This window comes from Trachurus trachurus (assembly GCF_905171665.1).
Source record: "Trachurus trachurus genome assembly, chromosome: 14".
In the NCBI taxonomy this organism is placed as follows: Eukaryota; Metazoa; Chordata; class Actinopteri; order Carangiformes; family Carangidae; genus Trachurus; species Trachurus trachurus.
The window spans coordinates 1,342,794-1,370,112 of NC_139903.1; the positions used below are offsets into that span (position 1 = coordinate 1,342,794).

The window sequence follows — 27,319 nt, forward strand, 5'->3', positions numbered from 1 at the left end:
CTTACTTTCTTTCTTTCTTTCTTTCTTTCTTTCTGTTTTTCTTTCTTTCTTTCTTTAGTTCTTTCTGTTTTCTTTCTTTCTTTCTTTAGTTCTTTCTGTTTTTCTTTCTTTCTTTTTGTCTTTCTTTCTTTCTTTCTTTCTTTCTTTCTTTCTTTCTTTCTTTCTTTCTTTCTTTCTTTCTTTCCTTCCTGTTTTAATCTCTAAAGTATAAAAGTGAAGATCTACTGACAGGTCCATACAGATGTGCAGTCAGACAGATGTGCTGTCAGACCATTCATGACACTGTTGTTGTGAACAGCGCGGAGCTTATCGCTTGTTATTGTGCTGTATAGTTACAGTGTGCTATAGGTGTGTGTGTGTGTGTGTGTGTGTGTGTGTGTGTGTGTGTGTGTGTGTGTGTGTGTGTGTGTGTGCGTTACACTCCCTGATGGCCCAAACACTCGCAGTGATAGAAGCAGAAAGGCTGAATGACATTAGTGTCAGTCTCAGAGCAGCAGCCACGCCTCACGCCTCGTAGATCTGCATGTTGACTATATATAATACATTATTCTGGTTAGAGATGATTGATGGTTGTTTATTTACATACAGGATGATATGTCGTCTGGATTAACATATTTCATCTTCAACTGATAAGATAAACGGCTTTAAAATGAAAATGTAATATTCCAGCAGTGTAGAAAAATAAGTTGTATTCAGTGTATCGACATGAGTGTGTGTGAGTGTGTGTGTGTGTGTGTGTGTGTGTGTAGCACCCGTCACAGCCACGGTACTGAATGAACCTCTCATAGGAAACACAAGGGCTTTGATGATTATAGATTATTGACTTAAAGGCCTTTTGGATAGAAAAATAGCTATAATAAAACATTTAGTAATTATTATTATTATCAGGGACTTTTTATTTTAAAAGAAAATTATATATATTAACTATATTCTGCATATTCTCTCAGATGTGCTTTAAGTGAAACTGTAAGTTTGTGCTTTTGGAGAAGTTGGTTGTGATTGTTCGTGTCTCCATCCTCCTCCTCCTCCTCCTCCTCCTCTTCATCCTCCTCCTCTTTTCCTGCTGCTTCCCACTTTGTTATGAACGTTTCATCTGAACAAACCACTTCACAATATTCATAAATACCTTGATTTTTTTTTTTTTTTACCTGAAGCTGTGATCAACAAAAACATTAATTTATAAAGTACCAGTCGTCTACTTCAGTTACTTCTCTCTCACACTTTATACATATATATATATTTCTTTTTTCTAAATGACTAAATTATCATCAAATCTTCTCACTTTCATCACTTGTTTCCTTTATTGTTGTGTATGTTATATATGTTATAATCCTTTCTATAATTTCTATATTCTATAATTTCTTCTCTCCTAAAACAGAGACGTCAGCTCTTCTCTCTGTCTAGACCATAATAACTTTAAATAGATAATATCCTCTGATCAGTGGATACCTTTGTGCTTTTAGCCTTTTACTGTCGTCAACAGTTTAATTTGCACTATGACATAATTTAACTCTGTCAGTCAGTGTGTGTATATAGATATTTATATATAAATACGATCCATAAATTAAACTGTGCTCTTTTAGTCTCTACTGTAACCATGACGACCCCTCCCACTGACTGTGACCGAGCCGTGATGAGCACATGAATAACAAACACACAGCTGGTCTCTGTCATTAATGACTGTAAACAACAACAGCTCTATCATCACTAAGTATTGATCAGAGTTCACACTTCTGTCCAGGTGTGTGTGTGTCTGTGTTAGTGAGTGTTAGTGTGTGTGAGTGTTAGTGTGTGTGTGTGTCTAAAGCTCAGTGCAGGTGTCATATTGAACATTTAAATGACCTCATTATCGATCGCTCCATGTGTTGTGGTGATTTCTGTGGTATAAAGGGATTAACCTTCGTCTTGTGTCTGTCAACTTTCTGTCGGTTCTGACCTGAGTCTGAAATCAGCTGTAAAACACAGTAAAAACAATTATTTATCCTCACATTTGTTTCTCATCTCTTGGTTAAGTTGTTAGTTTCCTTATCCGTGAAAAGGTTATGATTTCAGCTTTAACTCTCATTATTGTTCTTATCGTTATAACCGGGTAGAAACCGACCCTAACAACACAAATGTCATAATTTTAACCAAAGCATTTTAGAAATTTGTGAGAAAAAAAAAAGTTTTCATTTGTTTAAATAGAAGTTCTTGACGAAGTCAAAAAGCTTTGATGCAATAAACACATGTTTGTGGTACTTTTATGCATTAAAAACCTAAAAATGGGTCTATGGCGACCCGAACACAAGAGGAAGGTTCATCCCTGTCATATAGGTAGGAAGGTGTGTGTGTGTGTGTGTGTGTGTGTGTGTGTGTGTGTTCTTGTACTTACTACGTTGTGAGGACCAGCGATATGTTTTTAACCAACAGAGTGAGGACATTTTCAGGAAGTGAGGACATTTTGGCCGGTCCTCACTTTTTCCGAAGGGCTGTTCCTGTCTGTTCCCTTCCTCCATCCTTCCTTCTTTCCTTCCTTTCTTCTTTCCACAATCCTTTTTCCCTTCCTTCCTTCCTTCCTTCCTTCCTTCCTTCCTTCCTTCCTTCCTTCCTTCCTTCCTTCCTTCCTTCCTTCCTTCCTTCCTTCCTTCCTTCCTTCCTTCACTCTTTCCCTTCGTCCTTTCTTCCTTCCCTTTTTTTCCTTCCTTCACTCTTTCCCTTCGTCCTTCCTTCTTTGACCCAGGAGGACAACAGGAGCGTTATGGGTTAAGACTTTAGGTTATAATTCGGTTTAAATAAGGTTAAGAGTAATTAAGGTTAAGTTTAGGCATTAGTTTTGGATGGTTAAGGTTAGGGTACGGGGCTATAGGGAATATATTATGTCAATGAGTGTCCACACAAAGATAGCATTACAAACGTGTGTGTGTGTGTTAAAACAGGACTTGTGCATTATTGTTTTCATTATGACATCACATCCTCCTCCCTCTGACGCAGCTCCGTTCACAGGCTGTGATTGCTACGGTGAATGAATGAATGAATAGTGGGGGGTGTGTTTGAATCTCCATGTTGCCCCAGAGGGCAGTAGTAAGTGCCCCAGCTGTTTACAGCAGCAGCAGCAGGGTGTATTTATAGTGAGAGCTCTGTCTCTGTCGGGACGGTGATGAATTATTAATGTCTGAGTCCTGATGCAGATTCATCTGTGACCTCTAGGCCACCTGGGTGTGAACACACACACACACACACACACACACATTCAGTTTGTGTGTGTGTGTGTTGGCACATGACAGTGACCCTCGGTAAAAATCCCAGTGTGGCCGTTTTGAAAGCTTCCGGTTGGTCGATCAGACGTCTCTCTCTCTCTCTGTGATTGGTCCTCAGGGATAAATTATTCAAAAGCTCTGAAGCATTCAGCAGATACAGCACATACTTGTACAGTACATACAGTAGGCCTAAACTACACACACACACACACACACACGCACACATACACACATACTACGTTAGTCAAGAAGAGATGAGTCTGTTTTTAGACGTCCAATCTGCTGAGCGGAGCAGAAATCTCCCTCGGGAGCCGGATCGGACTGAGTTCAGTGTTTTCCTCCGTTTGTGTTGTAAAAGTCGTGATCTAAAAACATGTAAACTGATCCGTGGCCTCGTGTCTGCTCCCTCCCTCGCTCCCTCGCTCCCTCGCTGCCTCGCTGCAAAAACTCAAAATCTTTCCAAGAATATTTGTCTTATTTCTTGTCAAAATGTCAAATTTCTAGTCAAAACTAATCTCTTTCCACTTAAAATAAGACTCATCTCCTACAAATTAACTTGTTTTTAGATCATTTTCGCTTGTTTCAAACAAATTTTCACTTGAAATAAGTAGAAAAATCTGTCAGTGAAAGCAAGTTTTTTGTGCTTGTAATAAGAAAGAAAAACTTGCTCCACTATCAGATTTTTCTACTGATTTAAAGTTGAAAATTTGCTTGAAAAAAGTAAAAAGTGTCTAAAAACAAGCTGCTTTTTATGTGATGAGTCTTATTTTAAGTAGAATTAGATTTATTTTGACTAGAAATAAGACAAATATTCTTGGTAAGATTTGAGTTTTTGCAGTGCTCGCTGCCTCCCTTCCCTCCTCTTCAGACCCGGTACTTCCTCAGCAGGTCGGCCTGCCACATGTACTTCCTCTCGGGGAACCGCTCGGGGATCTTGATCTTGCGGAAGTCTTGGATGCACTTCTCCAGCTCCTCCTCCGTCGTCAGCTTCTCCTTGGCCGGCCGCTTCTTGCAGGTGCTGGTGTCGCGGGAGCTGGCCGTCAGCGTGCGCAGCAGGTCGCTCTTCCTCCGCTGCTCCGACTGCTGCTGCAGCGCCGCCACGGGGCCCTTCTTCTTCCCCGGCCGGTCCAGCGTCTGCACCACGTTGGAGCGCGGATGCGGATGCGGATGCGACTGGCGGCTGACGGGGCCGCGGATGACGGTCCCCTGGGGAGAGCCGGCCTCGGACTGGCTCTCGGAGCTGGAGGTGGAGAGCTCGTTGAAGGAGGTGCCGCTCTCGCCCTCGCCGTCGCCGCCCTTGTGGTTCTTGCAGCAGCAGTCGCAGGGAGGCGAGGACCAGCGGGACGGACCGCCTGCAACGACAGAGAAGCAGAGAGGCAGCGCACATTAGATCCACTGCAGAGCTACTGTAGTTCCTACGGAAGCATTTTGCATTCATGACGGTTTGTCTGCGTTTACTTTCTGGTTGGTTTTTAAAAAATGTTTCTTTTGTTTTTCAGAGTTTAATAGTAGGATAGTTCACCCCAAATTTAAATTCCCCTCATTATCTCCTCCCCCTCATGTGGACTAAGGGCTGGGAGAAGTTTCAGAGTCCTCCGTGGCTTCTCTGAGTTACAGGGGGTCTCGGCGTAGCAGTGCATGTCCATATAATGGTTGCAAATGGATACCAACTGTCTTCGTAACAAAAAGACACACCAAAAAACATCCAGATACCTCCATGCTGCTCGTATGTAATGTCCGTCTTGTATTGAAGCCCCGACATGAGAAATTGTCCCCAAAAAAAATTAAATAAGTCTATATTTCGAACCGGGAAGAGGAGCTTCGAGAAGCTTCCGCTACAAACAAGCTTTAACGGACGACTACACGTCACCACCACTAAGCTTTCCACTGGTTTCAGCTGCTTTAGGTTACAGGTTAAAACATTGTCTAATGGGGAAATGGGACTGTTTCTACTTGTTGAAGAGCCATAAATAACATCTGATAACCTCCATAAGAACACTTAATGTCCCCACAGGGTTTGTAGTCGCATGGAGCAACTTGTTAGCAACCGCCTTTTTGACCACACGTCAAAGCTTCAACATTCACCAGTAGGGGATTTACTGACCTGTTTCATGCCCTACAACTAAACCTGAAGCTCGCTAAGGTATTTTACCAAAAAAATCCATTCAAAAAACGTACTGACTTTTAGACGAGGGAACAGGAAGTGATAAAAGCTCTGAGGGAGTTCAGGGTTTACTGGCAGACTCTATACAGAGCGTGTAAGGGACTGATTTCAAAATAAAGGTGACCTTCCAGAACTTGCATAGTTTGCAAGGTGATGTTGATTTTCAAAGGAAAAACTCACTAAAGTTTCTTATTTTCACTGTGTTCCCGTGAAATTCAGATTGACATTGAAAGGAGACGACCTGTTATTACAGAACTCCACCTCAGAGAGATTCTCTCAGAAAGCATCAAAGCAGTCTGACGTGGCACCTTTATTTTGAAATGTGTCCTCACGTTACCTGCAGGTGGGAACTTCTCACCGGATTTTGAAATTTTTATAAGTCAGAAAAAAATACTCAGAAAAACAGAAAAAAAAATTGTCAGAAAAACGAACCAAAAAATAAATTACTCTAAAACTAGAGTTTTACTATAAAAGCTGAGTTTTCTTCTTTTTTTTTTCAAGTGAATGCAACACTGTAAGTTCTCTCTACACTGCAAAAACTCAAATGCTTACCAGGAATATTCGTCTTATTTCTTGTCCAAATGTCTCATTTCTAGTCAAAACTAATCTCTTTCCACTTAAAATAAGATTCATTACCTAAAACTCAACTTGTTTTCAGATAATCTTCACTTAAATAAGTAGAAAATCTGCCAGTGAAAACAAGTTTTTTTGTGCTTGTAATAAGAAACTTGCTCCACTATCAGGTTTTTCTACTTATTTCAAGTGAAAATCTGCTTGAAAGAAGTAAAACGTGTCTAAAAAGAAGCTTTTAGTGTGATGAATCTTATTCTAAGTAGAATTAGATTTGTTTTGACTAGAAATAAGACAAATATTCTTGGTAAGATTTTGAGTTTTTGCAGTGTACCTCTTCTCTCTCTCTCTCTATCTCTCTTTCTCCTTGTGGGCAAATCATCATTATGAAGAGGGGAAAAAATGAGACAGTGGCACAAAGAGAAGCACAAATTAAGTCCGACAGCAAAAGAAAAAGCAAAAGTAAGAAGCACGGCAGACAGACAGACAAAGAGCAGAATTCAGCCGATGCCAAATGACGATCACCTGGAACAAAGTGACACGACGTGAGGGACGACTGGCTCCCTTCCAGTCTCATCACGGAGAGGAGCTGGCTGCCTCACACACACACACACACACACACACACACACACACACACACACACACACACACACACACACACACACACACACACACACACACACACACACACACACACACATCCACTTCAACGTTTTATTTACAGCAGCAGATAAACGTAGAGGTTGAACTCACTGAAGCTGCAGCTCTGTGTGGCGCTTCACTACACAAAAGGCAATTAGATTAAATCAAACTAAACTAAACTTTTTTTAAAACCCTGACACTGACCTGACAGTGATGTGACAAACAGACAAAGGTCGGCAGCTTTTTACAAAAACTGATTTTACAACCTCGTCGAGTGTTTTCCATCCTCTGCTGCTAACAGGCTGCGATCAGCGCTGCTCAGTGTTGAAGTGGAGCAGCTTTATGAGCTGCTTCTCCTGTTTCCTCACTCGTACAACAAACACTTCACTTCACTATCACAACTATCTCACACGAGTCGGCTGGTGATGATGAGGTGGAACCAAGTCACACGTGCAAGTATCAAAGTCTCAAGTCATGTTTTTGGGCAAGTCAAGTCAAGTCGTGTCACATTATTATTACAATTTTACCTGCAGAATCTGATCTTAAAGTAACATTGCCGAGTTTTTCGGCCTTAAAATAATGTTTCCAGACTCATTGCAATGGTAGAAAAATGGTTAATAGGATGAATGGTGCTGCCGCTGCAGCCTGAGCGGGGTCGCGTCGGCTGAAACTGCACTATGTAACTTCCCTGCACGGGTACGAAACACCGCCCCCCCTCCTCCCCCCTCCCCTCTGCGTCGAGGGAGAGACGTGGTGGGTAAAAGCGAAACTTACGGTTCCCCTCCGGTCGTCGCCGTTGTTGTCGCCGCCGCCGCCGGCACAAGATGGCGACGCTCTCTAAAGCAAGACCCTTGTTATATGTAGATATAAAATAATAATTATAAGGCTACGAAAACCAAACAGGTTTTAAGGATTTTTAGGATTATACACTGATACTAATATATTGATGGGTAGTAGATTCCGATTTTAACAATAAACCTTGACTAATATCACACACTGGACCTTTAAGACTTGAGACTTGCTCATTGGTCCTATCTCTGCCGAGTCGAGGATTTTTTTCGTCAAGTCAATTCACAATTCACAGAAGGCAGTGATCCATAATCATGGCTGAAAGGAATCAATTGCCCAGCATCACCTCTGCAGAGTGCACAAAGGGCTGATAGATAGATGGAGGGGTATGGGGGGGTAGAAGGGGTGGGGGGGGGGGGGGTGAGGGGGGGCAGCTGGCACCAGAACCAGCAGCAGCAGCAGCACCTCTCACTGCAGGAAGGAAGCAGACATTTATTTTTCATGCTAAACCTGCTGAATAATTGAAGGAGTATCTGTTGCTGATGGACTCGTCTGTTTAGAGGGAGAGAGATCAAAACCCTGGAGGGGAAATGCTGCTACTCTGCCCCCCCCCCCTCCTACCCCTCCTACCCCCCTCCACCCCTCCCCTCACCATCTACACACACACACACTGAAACAAGCTGCAGCTTTTCATGGTGTCGTCTATTCATCAAGTTCAGTCGTGCCATCACTTCTTTTTATTCGCTGCTCAGTGTTTCAATTCAAACAACATAGTATGAGACTATAAATAACAAGGCCTTAAAATAAAATGCCTCCAATCTGCTTTTAACTCCGTCTGTCCTCCTCAGCAGCAGCAGAGTCGTTGTCTTGTTTATTATAGAGGCAACAGAGCAGAAATCGATTCATGCAGCCGATATATTTCTGTTCCTGTGTGAACCGGTGACGAGCGGCCGCCGAGTGTCACAGCCACGTTTATACCAGTATAAATAGAAAGAAGAAATATTTCTTGGACGGCTTTGACACACATTTTCACTGTTGGTCTAAATAGCAGCAGCAGCAACACACACACACCTTAACACACACACACACACAGCTGAACTACCGTGTGTGAACTAACCGTCAGCCATCACAGGCGCTGACAGAAATGGAACACAACAGCCCTTTGTCGCTCCGACTCTCTCTCTTTAATTACCACTGGCATTTACACACACTCACATGCATCCGTGTGCACATACACACAGGTCTAACACACACACACACACACACACAGGTCTAACACACACACACACACAGGTCTGAGGTGGAGACGACTAATAAACTCAGCTGTTACATTATGAAAGTGGAACGTACAGACAAAGATCCTCTGCTATGACGAGATGTCTCACTACAAACTGCTCCAATGATATGAAATGTTACAGCTTCACTTCCTGTCTCCTAAAGTGGGCGTGGTCACCGTGTGTGGATTTATAAACATTGTCGTAGAGGAAAGTGGGATGTTTATATATATAAATATTTACACAGCTAACAGTCATATTTAACATTACGAACATTAGTTGGTGCAGGCGTTTGTGAATGTTAGTAGCCTACACGTTACCATGGAGATCTGTGTCAGATCTGGTGAGAGTGTGTTGTTGAGACAAAGACAGGTCTGGAACAAGGTTCATTTTCTCCTGATTTGTCTGAAACGTGTCCATTTTCATGTCAAAATGTTCAGAAGAGATGTGTCTTGTGATAAAATGAGTCCAATATTTACTTCAGTGACTCTGGAGCCAAAGAATCGACCAGAATCTGAGCTCATGTTCCCTTCTCCCATTGGAGTCAATAGACTCAAGACTTGCTGCTGCTTCTGGTCTCCTAAAGGGGGCGGAGTCACAGTCTGCTGGTCTCCTAAAGGGGGCGGAGTCACGGTCTGCTGGTCTCCTAAAGGGGGCGGAGTCACGGCCTGCTGGTCTCCTAAACGGGGCGGAGTCACGGTCTGCTGGTCTCCTAAAGGGGGCGGGGCCACGGTCTGCTGGTCTCCTAAACGGGGCGGAGTCACGGTCTGCTGGTCTCCTAAAGGGGGCGGAGTCAGAGTCTGCTGGTCTCCTAAAGGGGGCGGAGTCACGGTCTGCTGATGAAAGTAACATGATCGGACAGTTAACCTTTCAAAGAGCCTTAACCCTCTGAAGTCGGCGCCATCGTTTACGATCGGGGATACCGAAGGGTAACGACATAATTCCTTTTTATTGAAAACTGGACATTTCCGTCTCTCCAAACACACTAGAAATTATCAGCATAATCCAGCCTTCAAATCCAATATATCCAATATTAAACATGTTTGCCGTCGCATGATGTGTCAAAGAGTGTTCATTTATATTCAGATTGTTGCTCCGTTGCCTTGATTGATCATAGAAAATCAGTCGTAAATGTAATACACAATTGCAGATTACTATTTACGTCTTTTATGCAATCTTAGACCAAGACATGGGCATCATTCATATGGAAGCAGAAAGTGTAGGTGTAAGCTTTGTAAATAATGTAAATAATATATTTTGTATAATAGCTGGAGCCATTATTCTTTCCCCCCTAATCCACAAGACCTCAAAGAACAGTTATATGGTGTTTAGAAGAAGTTTATAATAATTTTCAGTGTGTTTCCAACAAATACATGTCTCCGTTTTTTATTTTCCATTCTTTTTCCGATCATATATCTTTTTCTACATTCATGTGCCACCTCTATAGGCGTTAATATTCTAAAAGCCAGCGTTGTCCCGATATAAAGGAGGTCAATAACCTGATTGTGCATCACAGGGCCGAGGTTTTACAAGGATTAATACACAAGGAGACCAGGAGAGAGAAAATGCCACGGACTCTGAAGTGTTAATAATAAACCTTAGATATATGATCCTCTGATTAGACTTCAGTGTTCAGTCGTTACAGTTATTACAAGTCCTGACACTGACAAGCTGTTTTAATACACAGACTATTAGCCGCGCTGACGCTAAAGACCAGCAGGCAGGATGTGATTCATCACCGCGGCGACCAGTTGGATTTCCTATCAGACCTTTAGCATCATGACAAATAGACTACAGGCTGATAATTCAATGGAGGCAGCGAACAGGGACACGGAGCGCCGTCTCCTCCCTCATCTATACACTCACATTATAATTACGCTCCTAAAAGGATGTAGTGTTGATGCTTCGCAGCACATCCAGTTATGTTTTGCAGTAAAGCCAATTTCCCTCCGGCTAATTGAAGTGTGTAGACCTGCGTCTCTCTCCCCATTGATATTTACTATGCACTGTAATTATTATTTAGCATTATAATCATATAATGTCTGGCTAATAGAGTTGAAAATCACACCAGTGTTTTTATCGGTTCCTCTTATTCTCTATCAGCCCGAGCTGAGCATCTCTCCCCGGCTCCGTTGCTCCATCACACTCTAATTGCACCTCTGTCAAATCTGATCCCAGTCCAGTGAAAAGGCCTTCGCACACAACTTCAGAATAAACAACAACTAATTTCCTGTGGTGTCAGTGCACCAATGGAGGAGGAATTGGATAATAAGTGTTTGTTTGCCACAAACTTGATGAATCAGACGTCTCCGGTCCGATTCTGCTGAAGCTGAAATGAACAATGCGTCTTCTTCTTCAGATGCTCCACTGATGGAGACGGCGTAATTAAAGGTCAAGGATTCAGAGAGTGAAACGGCTTTAGCAGCCACTCGCAGCAGTCTGACTCTAATTACAGCAGCAGGACGAGGATTCCTGCCTCCGCTGCTCAGGTGGACGGTGCTAATTGAGGGTTTTGTTTGTTCTCGTGCACCTGAAGAGGTTTAAAACCACAGGGCTGTGATGGATCTAATGCATCGGGCCTCGACGGGCCGTTTAATAACGGGACGATACTGCTACAGATAGCCTACTTGAAAGTTACTCCAGTAAAGGTAAAAGTCACCCCGAAGAAATTAAATGTACTTTGGTATCAAAAGTAGGCTACAAGTACAAGTATGTTGTCGTCTTCAGTGTTGGATGAGAAAGCCATGCTGGCAAAATTCTTAAAGGGATAGTTCAACATTTTGGCAAATTCACCTATTGCCATAATCCCTATAGTCATAGCAGTAGGTTCGTTACCTTTAATTGTCGGTGCAAGCTGTTTTTAGAACGGTGGAGCAGAGCCGTGAGCTGCTCAGAGCTACGCTACGGAGGCTCATTATGGGATTTCTTGGTTTCCCTCCATCAAACTCATCAAATACTCAATCCAACAACTCCACAACGCTCTGGTGGACAAGTTGTGACCTGCACATTCACCACGCTATGAGATAATAACGTATAATTTTGTAAAATTATGACACACGAAGCAAATACTCTGAACTACTTGCACTTTGAAACTCTCCGCCCAGCAGCCGTGTCTGCAGCCGGTTGCATTTGCCTCGTTGAGATATATAAATATTTAGGCCTACATCTGGTTATATTGGCAACATCAGCATGAAATGATCTCTGCACCAGCAGCATTAGTACGTTGATGTCACGTGAGGCGGAGCTAACGGTCAGTGCGTGATGCTGCAGGTTTGTCGGGTTCGTCTGCAGGTGAGTTAGTGTGAAATGATTCAGATGTGTCTTTCTAGTCCGCCGTCAACACCGGAGCTGCTGCTCATTAAATACGGTTAGCGTTAGCTTAGCTTTAGTCACTAGCCGCTCCCTATAGGAAACCAATACACTTGAAGGTTGGAGCGAGAGCGGGCGAGTAGTGTGAGTGGGACACCTACTGCCCGGGAGGAATTAAACTTGTAGGCTAGCTAACACCTTTAAAATGTCTATATTTTGTTCATTAATGGTATTTAGTAAAATAAATCAAATATATACGTAGCCTATATGATTTTATATTTATAACCGATTTCCAGCCAGTGAATCGTGGGGAAATGTCCCGTTGCAGTCGGTGTTTGTGTTGCAGCGTGTTGTTGACGTCGGAGCTGTTTAACAAGATGCCAGAGGAATGAGGAGTCTAAAAATAAAATATTCCTGATTATTAGAAGAGCAGAGACTTCACGTCGTCGTCACAGCTGAAGAAGAGTTTCAGCTCCACACGTCGTCACTTTGACAGAGACGAGCGACTCCCCTGATGATCTCTCACTTTAAGAAACAACCGGCGGTTCATCCCTCACTGCAGACACACACACACACACACACACACACACACACACACACACACACACACACACACACACACACACACACACACACACACACACACACACACACACACACCATCACCACCTTTCTGCCAATCACACGCCCACGTTCATGTCAGCGTTTTTGGAAACATGTAGAAAAATAAATGAGAGGAGGTGAAGAGGAGCTGCTCCACTGAGGAGAGATGTTTAATACTGTAAAGTCTGGAATCTGCTCTCTGTGCTCGTTCAGAGGATTATTTTATTTAGGAGACAAGATAAACTGATGAGGATTACATGTCAGCTACTGTCTCATTACAGCTCTGTCTTGTTTGGATTATTTTCTGTTTCTGTCAGTCGTGGTCTTGTGATTCTTCAGGTTGAGATTTCAAGTTGTTCTTCCTCTACTTTTCTACTTATTTCAAGTGAAAATACGTTTGAAACAAGTGAAAATGATCTAAAAAGTTAGAGTCTTATTTTAAGTGGAAAGAGTTTAGTTTTGACTAGAAATGAGACATTTTGACAAGAAATAAGACAAATATCCTTGGAAAGATTTTGAGTTTTTGCAGTGCAGCTCTAGCAAAACAGTGGAAAAGCAACCTGACTTGTTCCTCTTTGATTAAACATTTGAAATCTCAGCACGACCCAGAAGGAGTTCACTTTTGTTTTGTTACATTTCAGACAGTTGTTCAAATAACAGACGATATCTGTGGAAAAATGTTAAAAAAATTCAAAGTAATGTGTAATGGTGTAAGTACTCGGTATCGGTATCGGTGAAAAAAAGTGGTATCGATGCATCATCACTAGTTTCTGCATTTTGTCCAGATGGAAACAGTGTTTTTTGAAAATTACTGATTTATTTGTCGATTCTCACGTTTTGGAGCTGGAAGACAAACACCCAGATACAGTATATGTACGTTAATGAACCTTCAGAAAGTGATATTTACATTAATATGTCTTCTTTAAATCTGACTTCATCCCCATAGAGACACATTCACTATGTGTTTTATATCAAACAGCGAGAACTGAGAAGGAATGAGTCGAATCGGTGGAGATGAAGGAGCTGAAGGAAAGTTTGTGAAGGTTCAGATTAATTTATAAAAGAAGGATTAAAGTCTAAAGAAGGACGGACATGTTTTATACATGACGCTCCATCGGTCTGTGTCGCTTTTATTCACACAAACAAACATCACTTGTTCACCTTTCACAGGGTTAATTCCTCAGTGTGCGTTCATGTGTTTGTGCTGCTCACATGTTTCTATAATGTCGGTCTGATATACAGTCTCAGTCTCTATAGTCACATAGGAGCTAAGGTCACACCGCCCCTCAGGGCTCAGTGCATGTTTGCGTAGGTGTGTGTGTTAGTACACATGGGAAATAACAACACACACACACACACACACACACACACACACACACACACACACACACACACACACACACACACACACACACACACACACAGTAAGATGTGAGGTGATGGAGCATATGTGAGAGGAGATGTAGGTCAGCTGCAGCCGCCTCCATCCACATACATTAGACATGCTGTAGTGTAGTGGGGTGTGTGTGTCTGTGTGTGTGTGTGAGAGAGAGAAGTATACATTGACTGTGTGTGTGTGTGTGTGTGTGTGTGTGTGTGTGTGTGTGTGTGTATCTCGGTGACTTTGGCCTTGGATCTATTATCTGTTGCCAGCGGGCGGCCGGTGTCAGCTGGTTCCTGCTCGTGTCATCAGAGGTGTCAGACTGTCGGCCGCGCCTCTGGCCAGCATCACTCACACACACACACACACACACACACACACACACACACACACACACACACACACACACAGGCCTCTCTCTGAGTGTGTGTGTATGTCTGTGTGTCTGTGTGTGTACTATACTATACTGTACATGGCAGCACTTGATTCATTGTTATTTCTCTCTTCAGGCCGAGGGCAGGCAGCTGACTGAAGTCTAATGATTCCACGTGTCACATGCCAACACACACACACACACAAACACACACACACACACACACACACACACACACACACACACACACACACACACACACACACACACACACACACACACACACACACACACAAACACACCTAAACACACACAGTGACAATGCTTCCTGACAGCTGCTCCTGGCTGTGATGTAGTGATCTCAGCAGGGACCAGACCACTTGTATTGGCTCTGGTCAGTAAAGAGACCTGCAGGCCGACTCCCACTGCACTCACAGTTACATTGAGTAAACACTGGGGTTGCAAAATTCTGGGAATTTACAAAGTTGGAAACTTTCCTTGGAAATTAACAGGAATATATGGTATAGGAATTAACGGGAATTTAAAACATTGAAGGTTGGCCCTTAACAGAGAACAAAATATAGTTGGGGAAAATATATTGTATCATAATCTTGGCTAAAACAAGCAGATTTAATGCAAGTACACTTGAATATCTATACTATTCCTATTTTACTCAACATTCATGTTTTTGTTGTTCAGTAAAATAATTGATAGTTCAGACAAGAATTACAACTTGATAAAGTTCTACTCACAAATAAATCTGTTGAAATGTCGTGTTTGTAATAGTATTATTTAGCATGGATGTCTGATTATGACAAAACAAAATATTTACATTTATGTTTGGATATGATACAGTTTGTTTAAATTACCCCCAAATTCCAGTTAATTCCCATAAATTCCCAATAATTCCCATAATGGAAAGTCTCTGGAAATGTTCAGCTCCTTTGCAACCCTAGTAAACACACACACACACACACACACACACCTAGAACTGTTATCAGTTGTGTATCAGACCTCCTGCTGCAGAGTCAGTTTTGATGATGTCATAGAAACGCTGTCCTCTGTATTCAGGAGGAGACTCTGACTGTGTGTGTGTGTGTGTGTGTGTGTGTGTGTGTGTGTGTGTGTGTGTGTGTGTGTGTGTGTCGGCGCCGCTGAACATTTCTCTTATTTGTGTCGTTGTGGCTGATTCTGACATTGTGTGAATCAGACTGTGAGTGTAGCTGCAGGATTTGATAAGGCGGCTTTATCGCCCTCAGTTTGGACTGACAGGCGTGACTCGCTCTCCGGCTGACGACACATTTCGCCTCATCATTTTTTTTTTTTTTTTTTTTGCTGAGATTGGCACAAACACAGGCAGCGAGCAGAACCTTATCTATCAATGTCAACGCGGAGGACCCGTCAACAGCTGCACAACATCTGGAACTCATTTAAACTATGTGTAGGATGTTATCAGTTGTGTTGTTGTTGCTGGTCTAGTTGTCTCTTCTTAGACTGTACGCTGCAGTTTTATGTATTATTTTGCTCTACTTTCATATCTGCAGCAGATAGAAGAACAAACTGGAGAGAAAGTTGCACGTCTCTATGTAATGCATCAGTTTAATACCTTGTTTTGGAGCTATAGGTTTAATTGAACGTATTGATTAAGTAATAGGAGATAATTAAACCAGGTCACTGAGCCCGTCTCTAGCAGGAGAAACTGTTTTTATCTTTTACTTCCTCCAGGTCTTTATGTCTCAGCTCCTCTGTTGGATTTTTTATCTCGGTCGTAGAGTTAAAGAGGAACTCTGCAGGATGTAAAATGACTGATTGAATGAATGATTGATTTCTCACTGGCTTCGTTGTTGAAAACAAATGCACATGGAGGAGAGGAGGGTTAGAGACACAGAGGAGGAGAGTTCAGGTTTATATAAATACGAAGTCTTGTTGATCTTTTCTCTCTGCTGCTGTGGTCATGTTTCCATTTAAAGGGACAACGAGGAGTTTTGTTAAAGCGAAGTGTTTCCTCACTACATTTATGAGCCTCCGCACCGTGAAATTCTTTGACCGGCGCAAGACAGACTCATGTTTTCATTCATCATGAATTAAAGTCAGAGGTTGGAAGACGATCACATACCGTCGTAGTTCCCACCATAAACGGAGATTCGGCGGCGTTATTCTCATGACTCGCCACGAAACCGAAAGTAAAGAAACACTGGTCGGCTCACCCAGCATTTCCACCACCACTAATAATAACAAAATAACCATAGAGACAAAACCATAGATTTATCTAAAATGGACCATTAACAAGTGGTAACGGAGATTCATCCACATTAATATGAGACTTTTTTATTGTCGCTGAATTTTTCGTTCTGCCGATGGAGAAACTCCCCGTTGTCCCTTTAACTATTTTAAGGCGCATTTTGAAACGCCAAGAATGTGCATCAACAATGAAATGTGCAAGAAAAAGGTGGAAGTTTTCTGTATCGATACAGATGAATCCAAAACAGACAAGCAACCAAGTTTATTCATGCAAACCATGCACTGCAAAATCTTACCAAGAATATTTGTCTTACTTCTACTGTAGTCAAAACAAATCTCATTCTACTTAAAATAAGACTCATCACATAAAAAGCAGCTTGTTTTTAGACACTTTTTACTTCTTTTAAGCAGATTTTCACTTGAAATAAGTAGAAAAATCTGATAGTGGAGCAAGTTTCTTACTACAAGCACAACAAACTTGCTTTCACTGGCAGATTTTTCTACTTATTTAAATTGAAAATGTGTTTGAAACAAGTGAAATGATCTGAAAACAAGTTAATTTTTAGGTGATGAGTCTAATTTTAAGTGAAAACAAGAGATTAGTTTTGACTAGATGAGACATTTTGACAAGAAATATGACAAATATTCTTGGAAAGATTTTGAGTTTTTGCAGTGTGATGATTCCTGCACTATCACCTCCTGGTTCGTCTCCGTTCTCCATGTATATTATATGGAGGGTGAGGAGGTAATAAGTCCTAACACGGCCCAGTCAGCAGACATGGCTGTTGTTATGCAGTAACTCTTCCAGGACGACTTATCTGGAATATTAATTCTTCAAAACTCTCCATCATCTTCTCACTTTTTTAACTTTTTGTCTTTGCGCTTATGACGTCATTGCACCCATCGTCTTCTTCCTCCTGCTGATTGGCAGCTGACTCCTCGAGAATTAGCGTCTAACTATGATGGATGGGAGTTCGTACTAAATGCACATTCGAGAAGTGCGTACAAATGCACATTTTTCTTTTGCCACTTTAAAAAAGATTTGCAGAGGATTTGTGATGCAGAATGGATGGAAACGTTCAGTTATTAATCTGCCACCATCACTAATAACGAAGTGTTGGTGAAGCTCAGTGTGTTGAAACAGCCTCAGTCTGAATCCAACACTCATAACACAACATTCATTCTGCTTCTCTTCCTCCCTCCTTCCTCCTCTTTTCTCTGTTTTTAGATGAAAACGCCGCTGAATTTTGTAAAAATCAAAGAAAGCAAAACCCAAAAATTACTTTCAAATGTCTCCACTCATGCAGCAGCATTCAGCGCTTTCTGTTCCCAAACACACTCAGATATTTACCTCATTACGTCTGAGGCTGATGATTCTGGGAGAGAGGAATGTTTTTTTTCCTGTTTTCTGGTGACCGGTGGTCACGGCAACATGAAAGCAGCTAAACATTTTATTATCTTCATAATTATTTCTCCTCCTGCACCATCTCTGCTTTTATCTCCCTCCCTCTCTCAGTCTGTATCGATGGCTCGCTCCTCGCTGCAGTGGAAGTGTATATGGACGATTGCCCTCTGATTGATTTCTGTCATACGGCCTCTCAGCACTGGGAGCTGCTCACCACAGATAAATGATGTTGGCACAACAAAAGCAAATAAACCTCTTCTATCTATCACTCCATGTCTCACCTCAACTCTCCTCCTCCTCCTCCTCTTCCTCTTCCTCTCTCTCAGATATAGAGGGATAGTTCAACATTTTGGCAAATTGGCCCATTGCCATAATCCCTATAGTCATAGCGGTTGGTTTGTTACCTTTAATTGTCGGTGCAAGCTATTTTTAGAACGGCGGAGCAGAGCCGTGAGCTGCTCAGAGCTACGCTACGGAGGCTCATTATGGGATTTCTTGGTTTCAAACTCATCAAACTCATCAAATACACAATCCAACAACTCCACAATGCTCTGGTGGACAAGTTGTGAGCTGCACATTCACCACACTATGAGATAATAACACAACGTTACCACACAGAGTTGTTTTAGAGGGAAATTCATGCAAAACCACTGATGCGTGTTGCCTTCAGGGACAGTTTTTCATCATCAGTCTCTGCATTTCCCTCTAAAACAACTCTGTGTGGTAACGTTGTGTTATTATCTCATAGTGTGGTGAATGTGCAGCTCACAACTTGTCCACCAGAGCTTTGTGGAGTTGTTGGATTGTGTATTTGATGAGTTTGATGAGGGAAACCAAGAAATCCCATAATGAGCCTCCGTAGCGTAGCTCTGAGCAGCTCACGGCTCTGCTCCGCCGTTCTAAAAATATCTTGCACCGACAATTAAAGGTAACGAACCTACTGCTATGACTATAGGGATTATTGTGATGGGCCAATTTGACAAAATGTTGAACTATCCCTGTAATCCTGTATAATTTGACCGGTGAAGACATGAGAGCTGCTCAGCTGACCGACTCTTTGGGCCCAGACTGTGTGAACAACAACAACATCCATTCATTCATTCATTCATTCATCTTATGGCAGAAATCTGCAGCTGTGAAGCAGAAAACAGACTCATATGAGCAGAAACTCAGAGGGAGAGAAGAGAAGAGCAGCGTCTCCGTCTCGTCTCCTCTGATAGATTCTCTGTGGCGCTGCAGCGTCGGCCTCGATGCTCCGGGGAGGAACTCCTTCTCTCTCCGTCTCTCACTTTGTTTCTGCTCGGCCAGTCGCTTCACATCCATCACTGATTCACTTTTTAACTACGAGTGCAGCTGTCAATCAAATCAAAGCTGTGATTCGTCTTTAGGCCTGTGTGTTGTGTTGTGTTGTGTTGTAATGAAACTGTATGATTTGAGGCTTACGCAGCCAACAGCACTGACACACACAGAGGCTTGTAGCTTAGAGTTGATCCCTGTGGTATTATGTTGTTGTGTAGTCTGATCAGAGCTAATGCAGCTGCAGCGATGTGGAAAATATTACGAGAGCATCGAGGATAAGAAGCGTTTAAACCCAGATCCTCCAAATATCAAAGCTGCTGCAGTCGCCACAGTCACGATGACAAACAGGTCTGTTATTTATCAAACAAAAAACACCAGTTACACATGACTGACTTTGTTTTAAAGTTGCTCCTGCTGTCACTGTCCCATCCTGTAGGTGGCGCTGGTAAAAACAGATCTGTCCTCACCTGCTTTTAATGAGCTGAGCTGCACATTTAGAAACTAATCAAAACGACAGCAAAAGAAACAGAAACAACAGAAAAAAAGAGAAAAGAGAGAAGTCACATCCATCACAGCAGAGAGAGACGCCACCAGGCTTTCTCACTTCGGCTCCAACTAAATTAACTTTTATGCAAAACATTTTTTTTTTAAAGTTCAGATGTTTCTGAAGGAAAAACTCTGGAAATGAAATGAAGAGATGAACTGAACTGAACTGAACGATATCAAAAGGCGAAAGGGAGATGGAGAAACAGAAGAAAGAAAAAGACGTGGTGATGGTTTATAATCGCTGCAGAGTCTCAAGCTGATCTCAGACCAGCAAGTTCATCTGCATCGTTTCCAGAAAATGATTAATGCGCTGATCTGTGGTCAGTGTCACCGGAAAAACCTGGTGTCAGAGTCAGAGCTGCTGATGAAAGGAAATGAGACGGATGAGATAGAGAGAGGAAAATGGAAAAGCAGCTAATGGAGAAACCTTAAAGGGATAGTTCAACATTTTGTCAAATTGGCCCATTGCCCATAATCCCTATAGTCATAGCAGTAGGTTTGTTACCTTTAATTGTCGGTGCAAGCTATTTTTAGAACGGTGGAGCAGAGCCGTGAGCTGCTCAGAGCTACGCTACGGACGCTCATTATGGGATTTCTTGGTTTCCCTCATCAAACTCATCAAATACACAATCCAACAACTCCACAACGCTCTGGTGGACAAGTTGTGAGCTGCACATTCACCACGCTATGAGATAATAACACAACGTTACCACACAGAGTTGTTTTAGAGGTAAATTCATGCAAAACCACTGATGCATGTTGCCTTCAGGGACAGTTTTTCATCAAGCAGTCTCTGTATTTACCTGCCGGTTGCCGCGAGCTTGCACCGACATTTAAATGTAACGAACCTACTGCTGTGACTATAGGGATTATGGCAATGGGCCAATTTGCCAAAATGTTGAACTATCCCTTTAAAAATTGGATCTTCCTGGAAGAGCTGGGTCCTCTTTTATAAAACTGAACGATCACGACAGGAGGCGTACGGACGGAGGAAACACAGGAGTCACAGGAGTGTTCAGATTTATAACAATGTGTTTCCATTCATTAATCACAATCAACTCTAAAGTTTGCATACGCGAGGAAGCGCTTTGCCCCGCCCACATGGCGCCTATATAAGGTCAAAGGAACGCTCTTGATGAATATTCATTCATACCAAATCCATGACGGGCCAAGACGGGAAAAGAGCCATGAAAAGAAATTTCACACATGTAGAAATACCGGCCGGTCCGACCAACCCGTCCAAAACATGAACAAATGGCTCAGGCTCATCTTCTACACATCAGACATTTTTTTTGCCAAGAATTAACGCTTCTGCTTGTGCGCATCAGTTCTACGTTTTTGCCAATATATAGCCTACTTCATATAGGATATGTGAAAAGCAATATTTGATTATTTCACTTTCAGCTGCAGATACTTTCTTTGATTTGATCCTTCTGCTGTTTTAACCGTTTCTCCAGATTTTGTGCATACGGCGTCAGGGTCAGAGCTGCTTCTACTGCTGCTGCTGCTGCTTCCAGCTGGATGTGCAAGGTTGGCACCAGAGATAACAAGAATGAAGCGTCTCTCCCTCTCTCCTCTCTCTCTCTCCTCCTCTCCCTCCCTCTGCAGCGTAGCTACAGTAATTAGTCTCTCTCTCGGCAGCGTGAAACGATGTGTTTGACTGTTCAGCTTCTTAAACAGCCTCAGCCTTTTTATGCTGCATCTTCTCTCTGCTGAGTGTGTTTCTGCTCTGCATCTTGTTTAGTTTCTGTTGCTGAGTGGAAATACCCCCCCCCCCTCCCCCTCCTCTCCCTCCTCCTCCCCCTCTCTCCACTTCTACAGGCAGGTGTTATATTTTCCTTCAGAGTGACACTACATGCATAGTGACTGAGTTTCCACCTACAGCAGCAGCACATTTATTTATTTCTCTTCCCTACTGATCCCTCGCCTCCTCTTCCTCCTCCTCCTCCTCCTCCTCCTCCTCCTCCTCCTCCTCCTCCTCCTCCTCCTCTCCCTCCTCTGTAGTTGGAGTTTAATCAGAAACACTGAGTCTATAAATGTATATAATAACACACAGAGATGTAATGTTTAATTCACCAGCCTGAAACATGTGACACCACCGACTGTGGCTTTCATCCCTGCTTCATGTTGCTGCGTGTGTGTGTGTGTGTGTGTGTGTGTGTGTGTGTGTGTGTGTGTGTGTGTGTGTGTGTGTGTGTGTGTGTGTGTGTGTGTGTGTGTGTGTGTGTGATGAGGAGTTAATGTGATGAGAAGTTTTCCACAGTTTCACCAGCACCAGTTAAAGGAGACATGTTATATAAAAATATGACTTTCTCAAGGCTCTTTAAAGGGATAGTTCAACATTTTGTCAAATTGGCCCATTGCCATAATCCCTATAGTCATAGCAGTAGGTTCGTTACCTTTAATTGTCGGTGCAAGTTATTTTTAGAACGGCGGAGCAGAGCCGTGAGCTGCTCAGAGCTACGCTACGGAGGCTCATTATGGGATTTCTTCATTGTTTTACCTCATCAAACTCATCAAATACACAATCCAACAACTCCACAACGCTCTGGTGGACAAGTTGTGAGCTGCACATCAACTTAAACTTTCAACTTTCAACTTTCAACTTTCAACAAAAGACACAGAACATATAGAGCACATCCACACAAACTCTACATAACATTGAACAACATTGAATGGCAGTACCCCAGAGGGCAAACTGGGAGTTGTTCCATACAATCGAGGTAAAAAAAAAATAGAAAAAATAAGAGTGTATCATAACTATTTAGTATTTGAATTAAGTTGGATAATGGCTTGTGTTATGAATGAGTTTTTCAGTCTACCACCACGCCACCACGCTATGAGATAATAACACAACGTTACCACACAGAGTTGTTTTAGAGGGAAATACAGAGACTGTTGATGAAAAATGTAGGTTTTGCATGAATTTCCCTCTAAAACAACTCTGTCTGGTAACGTTGTGTTATTATCTCATAGCGTGGTGAATGTGAATCTGTGGAAAAGAGGCAGAATATTACAGTATGTCTCCTTCAGTGTGAGTGAGAGTCCGGTGCAGCTCTGTCCTAGGTTGCACCACAGCTCATTGTGAGCGTGAGTCACTTCAGAGTGAAACTTTTCCTCCTCCAGATATAAAACCATCAGGTCCCACTGATTACTAATCAAGCCGGTTCTCCAGCCTCTGCTGCTGTTTCATTAATAATAATAACAACTCCTTCAAATTATCACTGTGAGTCCACCAGAGCCAGACCGCTCTCCTAAAACATTCATCATGATGCTAATTAAACCGATGGCTGCGTCTCTCACAGCCAACACCACAGCAGGCCGTCAGACTCTTCATATTTACTGTACTGTCCCTTTAATCAACTTTCAAGAAGCCATACTGAAACCTTTTTTGCAGACTTTTTCAAAGGAAACAGGTTTGCCACTTTGCTCCACTAAAACGGTCTGAAAACATACAGTAACTTCCTGGCCCTTTTTCATCTGGAAAAAATATATTTACACTAATAGGTTAGTAAAGTTTAATTTTTAATAGTTCCATGCAATTTATTTACTTATTAAATAATGGAAACTTGTTAAAATGCACCTGTTGCCTGAAAGCAACAACGTACCATTATAGAAAATTTGCAATGCTGCCTATAGGCGACAGTGGACCATTATGGAATCAATATTGCATTATGAAACTATGGTAGTGTGTGTTTATGTTTAAATATAATGTTCAAAAACATGTAATTCATCATAATTTAGTTTTTATCTTTAATAAATTAGATTTTGGATGCAGTAAAGTAAACATCAGGCTATTATGATGATGATGAGGAAGATGAGAATGAGAATTGGGATGAGGATGAAAGTCTACAGAGACTGGTGTTTCTAATACAGTAGATGATGAACCATAATGGTACAATGTTGCCTACAGGCAACAAATCCCCAAAACTTCCAAAAATAAATAATTAAAAAAAAAATTCTTTAGATGATGTTTATTTAGTCTATTTTGAGACATAAAAACACTCCATACATTTTTTCCCCACTGGCATCATAATGCGTACCAAAGTAATTAATGTGACAGAGGAAAAGTTCAACTGAAGCTCATTCTCAGAGGTCACAGAGAGTAACAGCACATGAACCGACCTTCATGTATTGATCGTTAACAGTATCAGTTTCATATGACGAGTCGGTCCAGGTCAGTTATCTTATCTCCAGGTCTGAGTCTGTTCATCCGTCAGCGCTCTGAGCTGTCAATCAATCCTACATCTACCACTTCTCCATTACATCTTCACCATTGATCCAACCACCGATCGATTAATCATCCATCTATAAATAGGCGTTTAAATAATGTAACACTGATGCAAAGGTTTAAAATATGTGACAAAAAGCTGATAAAATAAATGAACTTTTATTTACTCTGTGTTTTGCTCAGTGGACTAATTTAATGTGGATGGTTAATGGGCAACAAGATTCTTTTAAGTGTTTGTTTTTATCTCAGAGCAACTGAACAAAGAGATGGAAGAAAGAAATACAGAAAAATACTGAAGATTAAACACCAGAGGAGAAAAAAGACGACGGCCGAGAGCTCATTCAGACACTTTTCCAGATGTGGAAATTACATATTCTACAGTTTATCAGTATTGCAATACCAATTCACAAGTGTTGATATGTAGATTCAGCCTACACACCTTTTCGATCTGTGTAATATTTATGAACTAAGTTTGAACTAAGGAATGTATTATTGAAGGTCGATTGATTGTGATTGATAAATTCTGCACAAGATTGAATAAACTAAACTACAAAAATGCACAATAACTATTGGTACAGATAATTATCGGCCCAATATTGGCTGATAATAATTATGGGCCAATAATTTTCAGCCAAAATACAGATAAGTCTGACAATTATAGTAGGCCTACAGTTTATTATAATTACATTGCCTTGGTATCGCTCATGTTCAGTCCGTTTGTTCATTTGGAACAATGAACCTTAGCCTAACCTCAGCTGTGAATATATTAAATTAATTAAAAATGTATCAGTATCGGGTTCAGTGGAAAAAAATGACATCATGGTCACGTGTTGTTGGTTAAAACACTGTGAACATTTGTTCAGCGTGTGACGACACGTGTACACACACACACGCAGCAGTTGTGTGTATTATTGACACATGTGCTGTAATAAAGAGTGTGTGTTGGTGCTGTAACACAATAACAAACAGAGGAGCAGCGTGTGTGTGTGTGTGTGTGTGTGTGATGAGTTATCTGTAAATGATGTCAGCAACAAACATTCAGTATTATCAGCGGCCAGCAGAGCGTTCACCGACCGACCGGCCGCTATCTCTGTCCCCGTGTCACACACTCATGTACACTCATTATCCATCTGCACACACACATACACACACACAAATGCACACACACACATATGCATACACACACTTTCACTGTGTAATTGCTTATAGATTAGTGCGTGTTTCCTCCTGACTGTTTCTGCAGCTGCTCTCACTCTGAGGTTAAATGTTTCTACTGTTCGTCTTCAGTCCTCCATCATCATCATCATTCCTCATCCTCTAAACATGAACTCTCTAAATCCAGTCTCTTCTCCTCTGTGTTGCTAACCCTCCTCTCCTCCATGTGCATTTGTTTCATTAAAGGTCCAGTCTGTAAAATGGAGGTAAAACCATGACATCCAGCGTTCAGATTCTACATCACAGCGCTCACTCAGTACGTTTTCATGCACAGATTAATCCAGCTGTGCTCAAAATTCAATTTTGGTGTCTAATCAGACTTCTGTCCTTGTCCCAGTTCACATGCAACTGAGAAAATCTACTAACTGAGGGAACGTGTTCCTCCTCCTCAACACCAGGTGGCGATATGCGTCGTTTCAGCATGTTAATACGGAACCTTTTCCCGTTGACCTATTAGCCAGGCGGCACACTGGCATCTTCAAACAACAGCCAGATGGTTAATGGTACAGCTTTGTTCATCTCGTACGTAATGTCCGATAAGGACACTTAACACTCTCTAAAGCAAGACCTGCTATATGTAGATATATAAGAAATGCCAAAGTGGCCTCTCTCTTTGCACAAGCATTTCTTATTACAAGTGTAACAAGGATGTGTAAGTACACCAAAATACACTATGTATTTACAATGTAAGTACATGCTATTACATACGGTTACATAGGTAATTACACTGTAATTAATTAGGTAGATACACAGGAACAAGGACCCCTTAAAATAAAGCGTTACCGATTTTTCTACTCATTTCAAGTGAAAATCTGTTTGAAACAAGTGAAAATTATCTAAAAAGAAGTTGATTTTTAGGTGATGAGTCTTATTTTAAGTGGAAAGAGGTTAGTTTTCACTAGAAATGAGACATTTTGACAAGAAATAAGACAAATATTCTTGGAAAGATTTTGAGTTTTTGCAGTGTAGATTCAGATTTTAACCATAAACCTTAACAATTTTTACACACTGGACCTTTAAGGTGGAAATCCTGCAGAGTTCTTCTTTACCTTTATCTGTTTCTCTCAGCATCAGTAACACAGTCACCTGTTTCTCTCTCTCTCTCTGTCTCAGTGTCCATCAGTCTCCATCATCTCCATCATCTGACCCTGTCGACCTGCTGCCAGCATCACACACTCTTTACACACTTCTAATCTGTTTTCTCTTCAGTTCCTCTCACTTTTTCACTCGGTTCACGACATCCGTCTTCCAGTCACTCGCTCAGACGTCAGACAGCTACATCTCACTGCTGGACTGAAGAGGCTGCAGGGAGGAAGACAGCAGGAGCTCAGGTGATGGGATGTTTGAAATGATGTAGCACACAAACATAGAATTGACCCTTTGTCAAGTCCCGCCCTTCACGGTTAGTTACTGTTGCTAGGTTGGACAAACAATGGTCACGAAAGGGTTAACTCCCATTGGAAACCATTGAAAATTAGGCCGATTTAAATTTGAATTAGCCTTAGCCTACTTATCCACCTTTTTCCGAACGTCAAAAACGTAAGCCGGTTTTGCTCTTCTGGTGGAATCTTATGTTTACGTTTCCATGGTTTCGGTAGTCGCGGTAAATGCATGGATTTTTATTTTTTTTTCAATGAAGATCTGTAAAATGCATGGATCATCACACCAGCTTTTAACAATAGGCAGGATATCACACAAATTGACATCCATGTTAAAAGCCAGCGTTAATAATAGATCCATGTGTTTACCGCAACTATGACAACGACTGAAAACCATGGAAACGTAAACGTAGGCTACAATTCCACTGGAAATGCAAAACCGCGGCCGGTTTTGACAATAGATGACGTTCGGAAACTTGTGGATATATTAGAAAAATGGTGTTGTGATAGAAGACAGACGTGGCATTGCATGACTTTTCAGAAAACTGGGGAAAAATCATTGTTTTGGTCACTCGCTAGCTAGCTAGCTAACGACGCTAACTAATGTTATAGCTAACACTTAATCTCCGCCGATCTCCCATTTCTCCACGTAAAACTTCAC

The 27,319-nt window shown here is 41.8% G+C and overlaps 1 protein-coding gene across 1 annotated transcript in view; it reads right to left on the bottom strand.

The window, feature by feature from the left end:
- Positions 1–4,100: 4,100 nt before the first annotated feature.
- Positions 4,101–27,319, bottom strand: part of kctd16b (potassium channel tetramerization domain containing 16b) — a gene marked incomplete at both ends in the record, with an annotated part of 131,370 nt that continues 108,151 nt past the window's right edge. Inside the window, one exon of the mRNA XM_083986455.1 lies at positions 4,101–4,588. Within this exon, the coding sequence (XP_083842581.1) occupies positions 4,101–4,588 (488 nt within the window). The remainder of the gene's footprint in view (positions 4,589–27,319) is intronic.